The sequence below is a fragment of the Monodelphis domestica genome, chromosome 3, assembly GCF_027887165.1.
Source record: "Monodelphis domestica isolate mMonDom1 chromosome 3, mMonDom1.pri, whole genome shotgun sequence".
Lineage (NCBI taxonomy): Eukaryota > Metazoa > Chordata > Mammalia > Didelphimorphia > Didelphidae > Monodelphis > Monodelphis domestica.
Window position 1 is genome coordinate 137438007 of NC_077229.1, and position 15878 is coordinate 137453884.

A 15878-nucleotide genomic window follows, 5' to 3' on the forward strand; every position below is an offset into this window, starting at 1 on the left:
GGTCTTCTGCTAATAAATATTTCACGATTAAGAATTAACTGTGTCATCTCAACTGATTTATTTAAATGCAGCAGGCTTGAGGAGCCATAGTTGTGAAGAGCAGAGACATAACCCCAGGATCATTAGAGTTAATTATAGTCATATGACTCTGCCTTTCAGAAACAATCACAACCTTTCAGAGAGGATGCTTATTGTGTAAGAGAAAAGTCCAGCCCTAATGCATTGTACATCGATTCTGTGAGACGACAATTAAAATTTTCTTTTCTTTCATGGTGTCTCACCTCATCAACCAAGAACCGGATTTTGTCCACAATGTTCTGAGCTTCATTAATTAATTCATCTAGAGACATCTTCTTCTTTTGCTGCTGGATGAGTCCTTTGGCATCATTGGCCATCGCCTCCTAAAGTAGGAAGAGACTATAAATGTTTTCAACATGCGTTATTAAATAACCAAGTTAAGACTATTTATCCTTTTTCCGTGGCTTTGGTCTTTGCCTTTACCTCTCGCTAATGCAGAGATGTAAAATATGCCACTAGCATTAACACCCCTGAGTGCTGAAATGTAATTGGGAAATAAAAAGAAACAGAATAGAACACAGATAATGCTAACATGTGTCAGTTGGTTGCCACAGGAATCTTTTTGTATGGTACAGGGATCCTATTCCTATTTAAGTTTAATACCACTGTTCTAGGGGCATCTAAGTGGTACAATGAATGGAGTACCAGCTTTGGAGTCAGGTAAACCTGAGTTCAAATCCACCCTCAGATACTTCCTACCTGTGTGACCCTGTGTAAGTCATTTTCAATCTGGTTTGCCTCAGTTTTCTTACCTGTAAAATGAGCTGGAGAAGGAAATGGTAAACTATTCTAGTATCCTTGCCAAGAAAACTCTAAATGGTGCCATGAAGAGTTGGACACAACTGAGCATCACCACTGCTCTAGAAAGCCTTTGTCAGCTGAAATCTGACCCTCCCTTTGAACTCAGATCAAATGCTGCCTCCTTCATAGAACTTTTTAAAAATCTTACCTTCTGTTTTAGAATCAATATTAAGTATCAAGTCCAAAGCAAAAGAGCAATAAGAGCTAGGCATTTGGGGTTAAATGACTTGCCCAGGATCACCCAGCCAGGAAGTGTCTGAGATCTTCATAAAACCTTTGTTAATGCCTTCAACACAATATGATCTCTTCCATAAGAGTCGTGGTATTTGTATGATTATCCTCATTTTATAGATGGGGAAAGGGACTTGTCCAGGATCATACAGCTATAAAATGGCAGTGTCAGGACTCAGACTCAGATATTTTGACTTGAGACCACCCTGAATCTCTCTGAGTGAACAGAAGTGAGGTGGTACTCGTGTTATGGATCATTTTAGGCTGTGTCAAAAATTTTTCTTGCCAAGAGCACACTTTCTGTTAGTCTCTGGGCTTGTGAAACTATGGATTTGGGTTAATTTTAATGCAGGATTCAAATAATAAATCCTGTTCGGATAGTTTACAGCCTTTTCTTTGAAACAATTCAATGGGTTAAGGATGGGAAAACTGAGACCAGCAAAGGTTAAACTCTGTGCTCTTGTCATACAACTAGTCAAATGGTAGAAATGAGATTTATGTCCTGGTCTCCTAACTCTAGTATCCAGGGCTACTTTCCACTGTACTGACTCTACTTTTCAAATGATAAACAGTAGTTAGGATTTAAATAACACTTTAAGGTTTGCAAAACACTTCACATATGTTATCTCATTTGTTCTCCAAACACGGCTGAAAGAATAATTTTGCTATCCTTATTTTACATATGTGGAAAATGAGGCTGAGAAAGGTTAAATGACATGCCCAGGGTCACACAGCTAACAAGTTTCTGGGGCAGGATTCTAAGTAATCAAACTAGACTCAAAGAATTAAGTTAACTCAACATTATATGAGTTGAAGTCCTTGCACTTAAGCCCTACATATAGTAGGATCCCAATAAATCTTTATCAAGCTAACCCACACCTGCAGCCCATGCAAAAATGTGCCTATTATTAAAGGTATGGTGGGTATTGCCCCCATTTTATAGATGAAGCTTAGAGAGGTTAAGTAATTTGCCTATAATCCCACAGAGTTTCAATCGATATTTTTCTTGATTCCAAGCTCTGTATCCTTTCTACTAAACTATCCTGAGTTTAATGTGTCTGTAAAATGAGGAAATTGGATAAGATGAGCTCTCTAGCTCTAAATCTATGTTCCCAAATGAAGTTAATTTAAACATCCACACTTTAATTTCATAACATGGGTTGCATTTTCACAGACCAGTTCTTGCCAACATAATGTGAGTCGTTTCTTGTCCAAAGTGGTCTGGTTCAACATTTTGGGTTTCTTTTCTGCTTGAGAGATGAAGGCACTGTAAATAAGGAATAATGATAGGGAAGCAGGGTTAATGATGCTTATATTATTGTCAAAATTTGCAGTTCAGTTCTCTGCCTTACAAAGGAGATGCTGATAATGGAAGAGAAGAGAGATTTTTAACTGAATATTAAATAATAATGAATCATTTTTCCTGAGGTAGAAAATAGGAATTTGAAACATTGCTGAAGCATTAAATTAGGTTTTAAGAATGACTTTATCTTTTCTCCTTCTTCCCAAAGTCCAATAGGTATCCTCATGACTACAATTAACAAAAGTGGCAATGATTTATATTGATACAATTTTCCCTTTCTTTGAATTACAAGATGGCACTTATCTAAGCATCTTCTCCACTAACTTAAATCACACTCCCTTCATTCTTTGGTCATTTGGTTCTTATTTTTTAATTTTTAAAATTTATTTATTTGTTTGTTACATTAAAATTCCCTGCTATCTTCCTCCTTTCCCTGCACTAAAGAAGGAATCATTTGATTAAAAAATGATGTACGTATATATCTATATAAAACATTTTGTCTTGCTTGTTTCTGTTTATCCTTCCTTTTTGTGGAGGTAGACATACACGAGTCATTCTTCAAACTATTTCTGTTGTTGTATATCATGTTCTTTTGGTTCTGCTCATTTCATTCTTCATAATTTTATGTATATGTATTTTTAAAAAATTAACTCATCATTTTTTAAACCTTTTGTCTTAGAATTAATACTGTGGGGTATTAATTGGGTATTTTAGCTGGGTAGCTCAGTGGATTGAGAGCCAGGCCTAGAGAGGGAAGGTGCTAGGTTCAAATCTGACCTCAGACACTTCCCAGCTGTGTGACCCTGGGCAAGTCACAGTATTAATACATACACAATTCCAAGACAGAAGGTAAGGGTTAAAAAAAAAATTAATACTGTGTATTGGTTCTAAGACAAAAGAACAGTAATGGGTAGGCAATGTAAGTTAAGTGACTTGCCCAGGGTCCTACAGCTAGGAAGTGCCAGAGATATTCCTTCTTTGGGACTGCCTCTCAATCCACTGAGCCATCTACTTGCCCCTCCACCACCACTCACTATGAGGCATATGATAGTGATGGTGTAGTACACCATCACTATCATATGCCTCAACTTGTTTAGCCGTTCTCCAATTGATGAGTGAGTTACTGAAGCAAAGAAATCACTCCATGGTGATATAACCATTCTTAAATAGATCTGTAATCTCGTCAATTTGACTGTTCACTCCAAGAATGCATAGCATAACCCTTCCATGCCAGTCCTTCGTATGAAACTCTTGCCCATTATTAATTTTTTAAACCCTTCCCTTCCGTCTTGGTGTCAATACTGTGTATTGGCTCCAAGGCAGAAGAGTGGTAAGGGCTAGGCAATGGGGGTCAAGTGACTTGCCCAGGGTCACACAGCTGGGAAGTGTCTGAGGCCAGATTTGAACCTAGGACCTCCTGTCTCTAGGCCTGGCTCTCAATCCACTAAGCTACCCAGCTGCCCCCTCTTTTGCCCATTATTATTAGTGAAGCACACACACTGTCTAATAGTCATGCCTAGCTCTTGCCACCCATTTTCTTTTCTTATTACAAATTTACCTAATGAAATCCTTCATTTTATTTCTTCAAACTTCCTGGTTTGTCATTTGCCGCAACCTATTCATATCCACCCCATGCTTTTGCATTGTTCTCTGAACAAAATTCATTTTTAATCTTTCAAAGACTATAATGTCCCATGACTCAGAGCCATATAATAGCAGTACTAGCAAAATATTGGTATTTAGAAACTGAGCCTTCATTTCCTATAGAAATGTGGGATCATTAAAGGAACTTTGCAATTTCCCAAAGTTTATTCAGTATTTTCTTTTATTCTTGACCCAATTTGCTAATCATCATTCTGTCTATCCAGGAAATAGATAGATAGATAGATAGATAGATAGATAGATAGATAGATAGATAGATAGATAGATAGATGGATAGATAGATGGATGGTTAGATAGATGGATGGATGGATGGATGGATGGATGGATAGATAGATAGATAGATAGATAGATAGATAGATAGATAGATAGATAGATAGATAGCTGGATAGATAGATAGATGTAGGGATAGATAGATGGATGGATGGATGGATGGATGGATAGATAGATAGATAGATAGATAGATAGATAGATGGATAGATAGATTGACAGAAACAGACATATTTATAAAGAAACAGATTAACAGAGAGAGACAGACAGATAGATAGACATACATGTACATGTATATATGTAGGCATATTTGTGTCTCTATGTAGTGAATAATATATACATAAATATATGTATAAATATATGCACATTTATTTTTATACATTTGAAAGATACACATATATTCCTGTATACATCTATTGAAAATGAATTCATGAATATGTGTACATATAATCTTAGCATACATATATGTATATATTTTAGATATATATTTACATATATACATTTTACTGATAGATAAGTGCTATAAGTTGAATATCTAACATGTTATAATCTGGATATTAGACCTTTACCCACTTAATTGTTGCTTTTTAGAGGATTAGAATGAGCTCTTTTTTTTTTTTAACCCTTACCGTCTATCTTAGAATCAATATCCTGTATTGATTCCAAGACAGAAGAGCAGTAAGGTCTAGGCAATGGGGTGAAGTAACTTGCCCAGGGTCACACAAGTAGGAAGTGTCTGAGGCCAGATCTGAACCCAGGAACTCCCATTTCTAGGCTTGGCTCTCAATCCACTGAGCTACCCAGCTGACCCAGATTGAGCTCTTTTGCGGGGTCATAGATCTCTTCCAAGAGATTCTGCAGTGTACCTGGGCTGGGCGCAAACAGCATAATACCACCCAAACAGAAGCATCACCAGCTGTAGGGAATCCCTCTACAAATTGAATCCTAATCTAGATCTCCCCAATAAAGGTGATGAACATCTTTGGTGAGCATGTATCCTCCTGTTTTAAGCCTCATTTGAAGTTCATGAGCAAAGTGCCATCAGATGACATTAACTTTATTATATCTTTCAAGGAGTCTTGAATAATTTTAATGGATGGATGGAAAATACCTTGTTGGAGGAAAGCATTTAATTGGGGGCCCTGCCTGTGCTCTTTGTGGTGGCAAAAAATTGGAAAATGAGGGGATGTCCTCCTATTGGGGAATGGCTGAAACTATTGGTGATGGAACACTATTGTGCTCAAAGGAATAATGAACTGGAGGAATTCCATGTGAACTGGGAAGACCTCCAAGAATTGATGCAGAGTGAAAGGAGCAGAACCAGGAGAACATTGTACACAGAAACTGATACACTGTGGAACAAGTGAATGTAATGGACTTCTCCATTAGTGTCAATGCAGTGATCCTGAACAACCTGGAGGGACTTATGAGAAAAACCACTATCTACATCCAGAGGAAACACTGTGGGAGTAGAAACACCGAAGAAAAACAACTGCTTGATCACATGGGTTGATGTGAATATGATTAGGGGTGTAGACTAAATGATCACTCTAGTGCAAACATCAACAACATGGAAATAGGTTCTGATCAAGGACACTTGTGATACCCAGTGGAATTGCGCATGGGCTATGGGAAGGGGAGGGGGGGATAGAAAATGATTCTGTAACCAAGGAATAATATTCTAAATTGACTAAATAAATTTTTTAAAAATGGAGGCCCTGCTCAGCTAAATAAAATATATGTATAAATAAAAATATATTTTAAATGCATGTATACATATTATAAACTACATATATATAATATATATATAAAAATAACAAAAATAAAATCAACAAATAATAAATACAGTGGAATTTCATGTCTTCTACATCTTTCAGTCAATTGTGTGATGGTAAAGATGTGGTCTGCCATGCAATATTGTGGGGAGAGACATGAATATTTGGGGAAAATACAGGGGGAGAAGGTAGTCGACCCTGTGGGTATGGCAATAGGCCAGACATGAAGTAATGTGGGCCTTTACTAGAAGAGTGGCAGTATCAGAGGAGAGAAAGGAGATATTCTGTCTTCCATCATTTCCCAGGGTGACTATGCCATACAAATTTTTTTAGAGGTTCTGGCTTTTGAAAATAGATAACATTCAAATGAAAATTTCCTTGTCACCAAAACATTTCAATACATTTGTCAATGACTTCTTATTTTGAGGCATTGTCAATACAAAAAACTTCCCAGAGAATTTGAACTGTCCTTTGGAGTTAACAGAAACGATTTGCTCTATACATGTGAGCATTTGTGTTATTATGATATTTACTACATATGTTATTGGTAGGAATAGAGGATCAGAGAGGGAAATGAGGATGATGTGGAAAGCATCTCATCCTCATGCAGTGCCTACATACCCCTTGCAATTAGGATTTTTTTTCTGGCAGTTCTACCATCTTCTTATCCCTCCCACTGGTAATCTAACTTTTCAAGGACTAGATTGAGTCTTGCATGGCTAAAAATAGCAGCCTGTGAGACTTTCAGAGCTCCCATTCAGAATTTCCAAATAGCCTCCCTTTCTTTCCCTTCCTTCTCTTTCATCCTTTCTTTTTTTCTTTTTCTAAAAGAAGCAGAACTGTTTAATTAAGATGGCTCAAAGCAAACATCTAAGGGCGCCTCACAGCATGTGTAGACCTGATGAAGTGAGAGGATGTCAAGCATTCCAATAGGCTGTTGATTTTTAAACCTTTATGCATACAAAACTGTCTCACTTATTTCTATTGATTAGTTCTTTCTCTGGAGGTGGATATACACAAGTGAATCTTCTGTTGCTGAGAAAATTTCATTCTTTATGTTAGATAGTTATTTTTTATAGTCAAGTGTCATGTATAAAAATGAAGGCTCAAAGCTACTAATAGAAAGTAAATATAGCTTTATCCCTCTTCCAATCCATTGTTTTATGCTGCTCTTTAATATAATTATTATGTAATATTGTGTGTTATAGTTCCCCATGTATGTATTAAATCCCCCTGAATAGAAGCCCTAGAAGGGCAAGAATGAGTGTCTGCACCTTCCTCAGTCCCAAGTATGGTGTTCTGTATACAGTCAACAATAAATAAATATTTGTCATATGATTGAATCTAAATATGAATGAGTGTTTCAAACCTTATTTTGTTTCTGAACATCAGTGACTTATGTATTACAGGAAGGGACAGATTATTTTAGTTGAGAAAGCAGTTAGCTTTCCCAGGGGCTATTTGAACTTGGTGTATTTGATGGATGAGCTCCACTGAAGTCCCATTCTCCAGCTTCATCATGAAGGAGGTGGCCTGGATGCTCAAAAGCTCTGCTAGAGGAGTATTAGCTCAGATGGGTCTGACCCAGCAATAGATTGTTCCTGAAGGACCAGCTTAGCTTAACTGTTTAGAGAGGATCATAGACAGAAGGCTGGGCACCAGGCAGTGAATTATTCATGAACAGAAGACCAGGCACCAGGTAATGAATTATTTGTTGGTTGTGGCAATTCATTTAATTTCCTACTAAGGTCTGGAGGGCTTTCAAATATACTTCAGAGGAGAATAACAATAATAAACATAATAAATTGTCCTAGGTCATAATTATAATAATATAACAATTCATATGTATATAGTGGTGTAAGGTTTATAAAATGCTTTATATTTGTTGTCCCACTGACTTCACAACTGTGTGAAGAAGGTGCTATTTTTATTTCCATTTTACAAGTGAGGAAGTTGAGGCTGAGAAAGGAAAAGTGATTTGCTCAGGATCACACAGTTAGTAAATTTTTGAGCTATAAACAATCTTCCCAATTCCAAATACAATATTCTAGCCTCCTAGCTATGCAGTGGAATGCATGGAAAGAGGAATGGCCAAACAAGTTTTGAAATATGTTTATAATGAAATATTATTGCAGTGTGATATAACCAATATGAAAAATTCAGAGAAATATAGGAAGATAGTATCAATTGATGCCAAGAGAAAATAAGCAGAACCAGGAAAATAATGAACACAGAGACACTGTAAAAGAAAATGAAACCAAGTGCAACATATTTGTAAGGAGGTTGCCTGGCATAGTGGATAGAGCAATGGTTTTGGAGTCAAAAAGACCCAAGTTCAAATCCCACCTACTTAGTTACCCAATAAAAATTTATTAAGTGCTTGCTATGTGCCAGGCACTGTGTTAAATGCTGAGGATACAAGGTCAATAGACAATCTCTATTCTCAAGGAGCTTATAATCTAATGGAGAAGCAACAAACAAACAGATACAGAATAAATATGAGAGATGGAAGGCCCTAGAATTAAGAGAATTGGGGAACAGCTTCCTGTAGAAGGTAGAATTTTAGCTGGGACTTGAACAAGCCAAAGAAGCAAACTGGCAGAGATGATGAAGAAAGCTATAGAAAATGCTCACAGTCTGCAGATGGAACTTCTTGTTTGTAGAATAGCAAGGAGGTCAGTGCCATTGGTTCAAAGAATACATGGGGAAGTGCAAACTAAAGACTGAAAAGGTAGAAAGAGTTTAGATTATGAAGATCTTTGAATGCCAGAGAATTTATATTTGGTCCTGGAGGTGATAGAGAATTACTGGAGTTTATTGAGCAGAGGATTGATGTGATAAGACCTGACTTTAGGAAAATCACTTTAGTGGCTAAATGGAAGATAGATTGAAGTGAGCAGTCTTGAGGCAGTTAAAACAAACAGTAGGATACTTCAATAGTTCAAGCAACAGTTGATGAGCCCCTAAGAGGTGGAAATTTCATAGGAGAGAATGCTGCAAAGGGAAAATCAATAGGCTTTTGGCAATAGCTTGGGTGAGAAATAATGTGGAGTCTAGGTTGCAAGCCTAGGGGACTAAGAAAATGGTGCTGTCTTCAACAGTAATGGAGAAGTTTGTAAAGTGGGAAGGTCTAGGGAAACAGATCAAAGCTATATATAATCTGAAATAACCCGTAACTCAAAATGTAACAAAAAGAAATATAAAAAATAAAAAAGAAATATTGGTGGAAAGGGAATACACATGGCAGTACACTGATAGAAAGCTATCCTATTCTAAGACATTAGGCAATTTTTACATCTATAAAAAAGTTCCAGAGAGTGCTCTGGATCCTAAAAAGATATTCCATAGTATAAACCTATAATCTATTGGGGAGTTAAGGCAATTCTTTAGTGAGCAGGAGGAAAAGAACAATGGGAGCCTTAGCCAATCAGATTATGAGAAGACAAGAACTCTCCAGTTCCAGAAAGACTGTCAGAACTAGATTACAACAAATTACAATAATTCATACGAGGAAGAAACTTGAGTGTTGGTCTCTATCAGAGATGTAGTTAGTTGAGTTTGCCTTGGCTCTTGGCTCAGACATTGGAGGAGGGTTGGACCCAGAGGCCCATGGGCAAAATAACTTCTACCATTTTCTATACTAATAGTCCAGCTAACAAGAGCCTCAGGGAATAGGGGCACTAATAGAGCCTGGAAACAGTGACAGCCTGTGACCTCTACAAACTCAAGATTAGAATTACAAGCTAGTGGGTCCATGGATGCTCATAGCCAGTTTTGGCTGTCTGTGAGCTCAGGAAGTCATAATAGAAGTATCCAATCTATTAGGTGAGTCACCAAGCTTACATATACTGCTTCAGGAGAAATGGTAGAAGTGATTAACCAGATAGCTAAATTATGCCTATTACCTTGAGTTTATCTATCAGTTTTCCGTAACCTTCATAAGCTAAATAGACTTGGTTTCCTATAGTCTCAAGGGTTTGTGCTTTACTGGCCCTGGAAGGTCCCTCGTTGGGTTTCTCCATCACCAATCCATCTAGTTCCTTTCCAATCAATATATCTCCTTTGGGAGGTAGTTTTCTTTTTCAATATACTTTGTATGTGCTTACAAACTATATTATCATGTGTTGTAGACAACTTATTTGTTTGACATATAATATGTTCTTGTTGCCTTTTTTGCTATACCATTATTTACATATTATTGCTATATATGCATACATTATTTCTCCATGAGATCTATATATTTATCGACATTAACTGTTTTGCAATTTTAGACATTTGGAGTGCATGAAATTATGTCCATAATCTAACATGTAAATTTTTGTCATGGATTTATTTTAAAAATAAGTTTTATTCATGTATTTCTAATATCACTATAATTTCCTGCAGTATCATTCTCTTTTTCTCTCCCAGACAGTATCCCATATAACAGGTAAAAGAAAAAGAAGAAGTAAATCAATATAACAGATGAATACATTGAAAAAAAGAAAAGAAAGTCATCAGCCCAGAAATGATCATGAAATCCTTGGGAACTGATGAGATTACCAAGTATGTAGTATAGAAGAGAAGCAGGCCAGAACAGGATGGAACTTTGAGGCATTCTATGGCTAGTGCATGTGACCTGGATGGTCAGATAAAGATATTTCAGATTCTTGAGCGAGGAGATAGTACAGTTGTAAATGATTCCAAGACCAAGGGTATGACTATCTTTGTGAAACCATTAAAATTATCAAATTGCAACTCTGAATGCATAGTTAGTTAATTTCTCCAACTAGTTAAAAACATGTTTCTTAGAAGAGGTTTTGTATTGTTTGGATTTCTCCCCTCAGAACATGCTCTATAATTCCCAATAAATTAAGAAGGTTTCTCTTAAGTACCTGCTTTGACTGATAAAGTTGTTGAGAGCAGTCTTTATTTTCCCTTCTGACTCCTCCTCTGAAATTTTGATCAATTCTTTTACTTCTTCTAAATTTTCTTCCTGAAAACAAAACAAAAAAAAACAGAGAAAATTCAGGAGTTGCTTCAGAGTTCTCACCCGTCATCTGCTATGTTCACTTACATTGCATTTGTCTAATTATATGTGATGTCAGGTTGGAGAGGGATGTTCTCCAAATTTTTGGAAAATATACCTGATGTTGAGCCTTGCACTAGTTACGAATGAATGAGTAAATTATTCTTTCCATGAGTATAGATTTATCAAGCACCTTAGGGGCCAAACCTTTTGACACTGGAGATACAAATAGAAAAAGAAAGGAGAGGGAGGGAAAGAGGAGGGGAGAGGAGGAGAGAAGAGAGGATTGGAGGGAAAGGGAAAGAAGGGAAGGAGCTTTCATTCTGAAAACATCTTTTCTACCCCTCCATTGCTTCTGGAAGCTGCTAGATCACCCTATCACCCAAGTGTGCCAATTAAGCCCACTACAAATTCATGTTATCTGACCAAGCCCTGATTGCTATACAGTCACACATTCTTTTATTCCTCCCAATTGACTCTGTCACATACCCTGTCACACACAAAACAAATGGTTGTTCCAAATCTTTTCTCTCCCTCAATCTCCCAGTGCCACCACCTCTCTCTCTCCTCTCTGTCTCTCTCTCTCTAAGCAGATGACCTATATTCCTACTTCAATGAAAAAAAAAGGAATTTGTTCTGTGCTTTTTCCATCTTTTCTATTCCACACTCTACATTTTCACTTACACTTTTTCCTGTTTCTATTTGTCTGTGCCCATGAGATGCAAAGTGGTGCAATTTTTTAAAAGAAGCATTGAATTTGCAGTTAGATCTGTTAAAACCATAGTTTTGTTGTTTAATCTCTGCATAGTGTTGGGCAAATCACTAAGCCTCAATTACCTGATCTATAAAATTAAATGTTTGAACTTGGAATATCTCTAAGGTCCCTCTTCCAAGTCTAAATCCTGAATGGATCTCTTTTTTTTTTAAGCTTCATGTAAGAAACGATCCTTTTTCTCATCAAATCCAGCTTGATGCTATCCTCTCTCTCTAGGTACTTGCTTCATCATTCATTCCTTCTCTCTCATCTTCAATCTCTTCTGAACTACTAGGTCCTTCCCTATACTCTATAATGTTATCAAGCCCCTCCCCCACTTTAAAAAGCATTCATTTGACCCTGACATCCCCTCAAACTATCTTCCTATACCTCTCCTCCCTTTAATTGCCAGGATCCTAGAAAAAGTCATCTAGATTTACAATTGCCACTTCCTTGTCTCTCTATTACTTCTTAATCCAGTGGGATCTTGCATCCTATCCTAATGCTCTCCTGAAATTGCATTCTCCAAGGATGATGCCAATGATTGCTTTAATTAAAAATTCAATCCTTTTTTCTTAATCCTCATCCTTCTTGATATCTGGTACTTTTATATTATTGACTGCCACCTCCTCCTAGATACCTTCTTACCCCAGATCCTATGAACCTTTTCAAAAGACACCTAATATATGTTTATTGATTGACTCTTCTGCCTGTCATCACTTATTCTTGGTCTATTTTGTTGGATCATTTTTTATCTCTTATCCATCTCTCCTCCTTCAGCACAGTTCCTCTCAGATTTTTATCTTGGGAGCTCTTTTTCTTTATACACTCTTTCCCTTGCTGAATTCTTCTGGTATCACAGCTTCAATTACCACCTAGAAACTAGGAAAATACACACTGAGGGAGTCAAAATTCAGAGCTAGAAGAAATCTTATTGTTGTTGTTATTGTTAGTTGTTTTTCAGTTGTGTCTAACTCTTCATAATCCCATTTGGAGTTTATTTTTGACTAACATAATGGAGTGTTTTGCCACATCCTTCTCCAGCTCATTTTACAGATGAGAGAACTGAGGCCAACAGGATAAAGTGACTTGCCCCAAATCACATAATCAGTTAATGTCTGAGGCAAGATTTGAACTCAAGAAGATGAGTCTCACTGGCTCTAGGCCAGGCACTCTATTCACTGGGTCACCTAGCTACAATCTAGTCCAACTTTTTAATTTTTTTTAAGAGGAAACTGAAGGTCAGAGAATTTAAATGAGTTGCCCAAAGCAACACAAGTAATAAGTAGCAGAGTTGAGAATTACCCAGATCCATTTAGTAATATATCATTCTACTTCCTTATATTATTAAGTATATGATTCAGTGTTACAGTCATATATATATTGTAGCTAACATTTTTATAAAACTTCAAGGTTTATAAAGCACTCTGCATATATTAACTCACTTGATTTCAGAACAACCCTTTGAAGGAGATGCTATTATAATCTCTATTTTACAAATGAAGAAACTGAGGCAAAAAGCAATTAAGTATCTTGCTTGGGATTATACAACTAGTTAAGTGTCTGAGAGAGGATTTGAACTCAAGTCTTCCTAACTCCAAGTCCTATTTTTCCAACCACTATACCACCTAGCTACAACTAGCTGCTCATAGAGTTTCCTTATTTTCCTTTAAGAATGTAAGCTTCATGATAGTAGGAACCTTGTCCTGTTTAATCTCTGTATCTCCCCAAGCTAGCACCATGTTGAATGCACAATGTGTAATAAATATTTGAATGTAACTGAATCAATACTCCTAGAAACATATTTTGCCTAAAATAGAAGAGCTAGCTAGCCCTACACATGGATGAAGCCATCTGCCAAGCAGCTAGGCATAATTTAACAGAAGGAAAAGGCTCCTCTGCCTCATACATTTACTGATGCCTGAAGTTCTATTTAAAAGGGGCAAAGCCTTTCATTAGAAAATGAGAGATAAGGCTCACATATGACCAGAGAGGGAGCAATTGGCATAAATGACCTCTACAATGTAGGGAGTTGAGGTAAGAAACAGAAAGGAGAGGCTGAAAATATCCACAAAAAACCAACTCCAGTTCACAGTTATCTTGGAATTGGCCTCGTGTCAAAGAACTCAACTCTTTAAAATCTACCCCACTAATTCTATCTTTGAACAGATTTTACATTTTATAAAAGATGTTTCTTGATCTTAGTTTGAATTGAGCGATGGGGAAGGCCCAGAGTGAAGGGGAGCTCTGCCAAAATGTGCAATTTTGGTAAATTTTTGGTGAAACTCAAGCCAAGGTTTTATCCTAGTAGTTGAGAAATGACTCCTGCTCTTCTGGTTCCTCGTTCATTTTAAAGATTTCACCCCATCAAAAGTACTTACTAGGTTATCTGCCATTTTGTCCAGCATGTTGGACCAATGGAGCCTGAAGGTCTGATCTCCCCACGAACTTATGAAGTAGACACATGGCTTCTTGGCCTCAAATGGCAAGTAGTGATAATTCCTGTGAAAGACATGGTGTGCCTTGTAGTTGGTTAATAATGAACAAATTTCAGAGAGACAGAGTAGTATAATAGAAAGAATGTTGGACTGGAGTCTGAAGAAACCAGAGTTCCAATACGGACTCTGACACTTAATAATTGTTGTTTTTATTTACTTAATTACTCTTACTTTTTGACTTAAGAATAGATTCTAAGGCAGAAGAGCAATAAGAGCTAGACAACTACATCTTCCCAAGCTAGCACTATGTTGAACACACAATGTGTAATAAATATTTGAATGTAATTAAATCAGTCCTCCTAGAAACATATTTTGCTCAGGATTATACAACTAGGAGTATCTGAGGTTATATTTGCACCCAGATCCTTCCAACTCCAGGTCTGGTACTCTATCCACTGGACAACTAATTGCCCCATTTAATAATTATTGTGAGTCTGAGAAAGTAGTTTCATTCTCTTTAGTCTACTTATCCATAAAACCTATAGTCATTTGCTTTACAGGGTTCTTGTGAGACTCAAGCAAGATAATATATGTAAATTGCTTTGTAAATCTTAAAGTGCTCATAAAATTTTTGTTTTTGATTAAGTAAGCACGTATTAAGTACTTACCATGTCTAGGAACACGAACTAAAGCTACAAAGTCAAAATAAAACAATCCCCGACCTTAAAGATTGAACATTGAATTGTTATTATTCAGGCGATCTCGTCTAGCAACATGACTTCTATTTTTAGGGATTTGTCCAAGAATAATCGACTGAGCACTCATTCTTTGGACACTGAATAAGGATAGAGGACCATGAAATTAATAAATGACAGGAGGAGGCTACAAGAATAACAACTAATAATTATAGAATTGTATAAAGCATTAAGGGTCACAAAAGCTTTATAGGCATTATCCTTTAATCCTTCCACCAACCTTGTGAGTTAAATAGGGCACATATTTTGATTCCCATTTTGTAGAGGCAGAAATAGGCTCAAAAAGATAAAAATAACTTCTCCAAGTTCATATTGCTGGTAAATAAATGATACTTCTAGGAGCTGAACCCAAGTAGCTATGTAAAGCCTGAATTCTCAAGAAACACAGGTATTCTCAAATTAATTTTTTTTAAAAAGACACATTCAATTGAGGGGGATGACCAATAGACACTTTGGAATACAGCGAGATCGCTCCACTGCCAAAAGTAGAAAGAGAAGCACTCAACATCTGATGTTTCTTTTCTAATTAGTTATAATTGCTAAATGAATCCTAAATCCAGTTGTTTCTCTTTGCTGAGGGAGTCTAAGTGCTATGAACACCCCCTGCTTTTTGGTGTCCTGGGACAAAAATCACATTTCTCTACCCTTGTTATACTCCTGACTCTAAATCCATTTTTTAAAATACTGCTTTGTATCAAGCATGGCATAAATTGTCAGCAAAAGTGCTAAAAGAAGGCATGTGATCAGTATAAAGTAATATTAGCCAGGAAACATCTTTTTTTTTCAAGAGGTAAATATTTAACTGG

General features: G+C 36.7%; 1 protein-coding gene across 1 annotated transcript in view; it reads right to left on the reverse strand.

Moving 5' to 3' along the window:
* Nucleotides 1-14379, reverse strand: part of FER1L6 (fer-1 like family member 6) — a 130939-nt gene extending 116560 nt beyond the window's left edge. Inside the window, exons 1-4 of the mRNA XM_007488294.3 lie at nucleotides 14261-14379; nucleotides 10992-11092; nucleotides 2287-2377; nucleotides 282-401 (exon numbers count right to left, since the gene is read on the reverse strand). Of these exons, the coding sequence (XP_007488356.2) occupies nucleotides 282-401; nucleotides 2287-2377; nucleotides 10992-11092; nucleotides 14261-14287 (339 nt within the window). The 5' untranslated portion in view covers nucleotides 14288-14379. The remainder of the gene's footprint in view (nucleotides 1-281; nucleotides 402-2286; nucleotides 2378-10991; nucleotides 11093-14260) is intronic.
* Between the last annotated feature and the right edge of the window lie 1499 nt (nucleotides 14380-15878).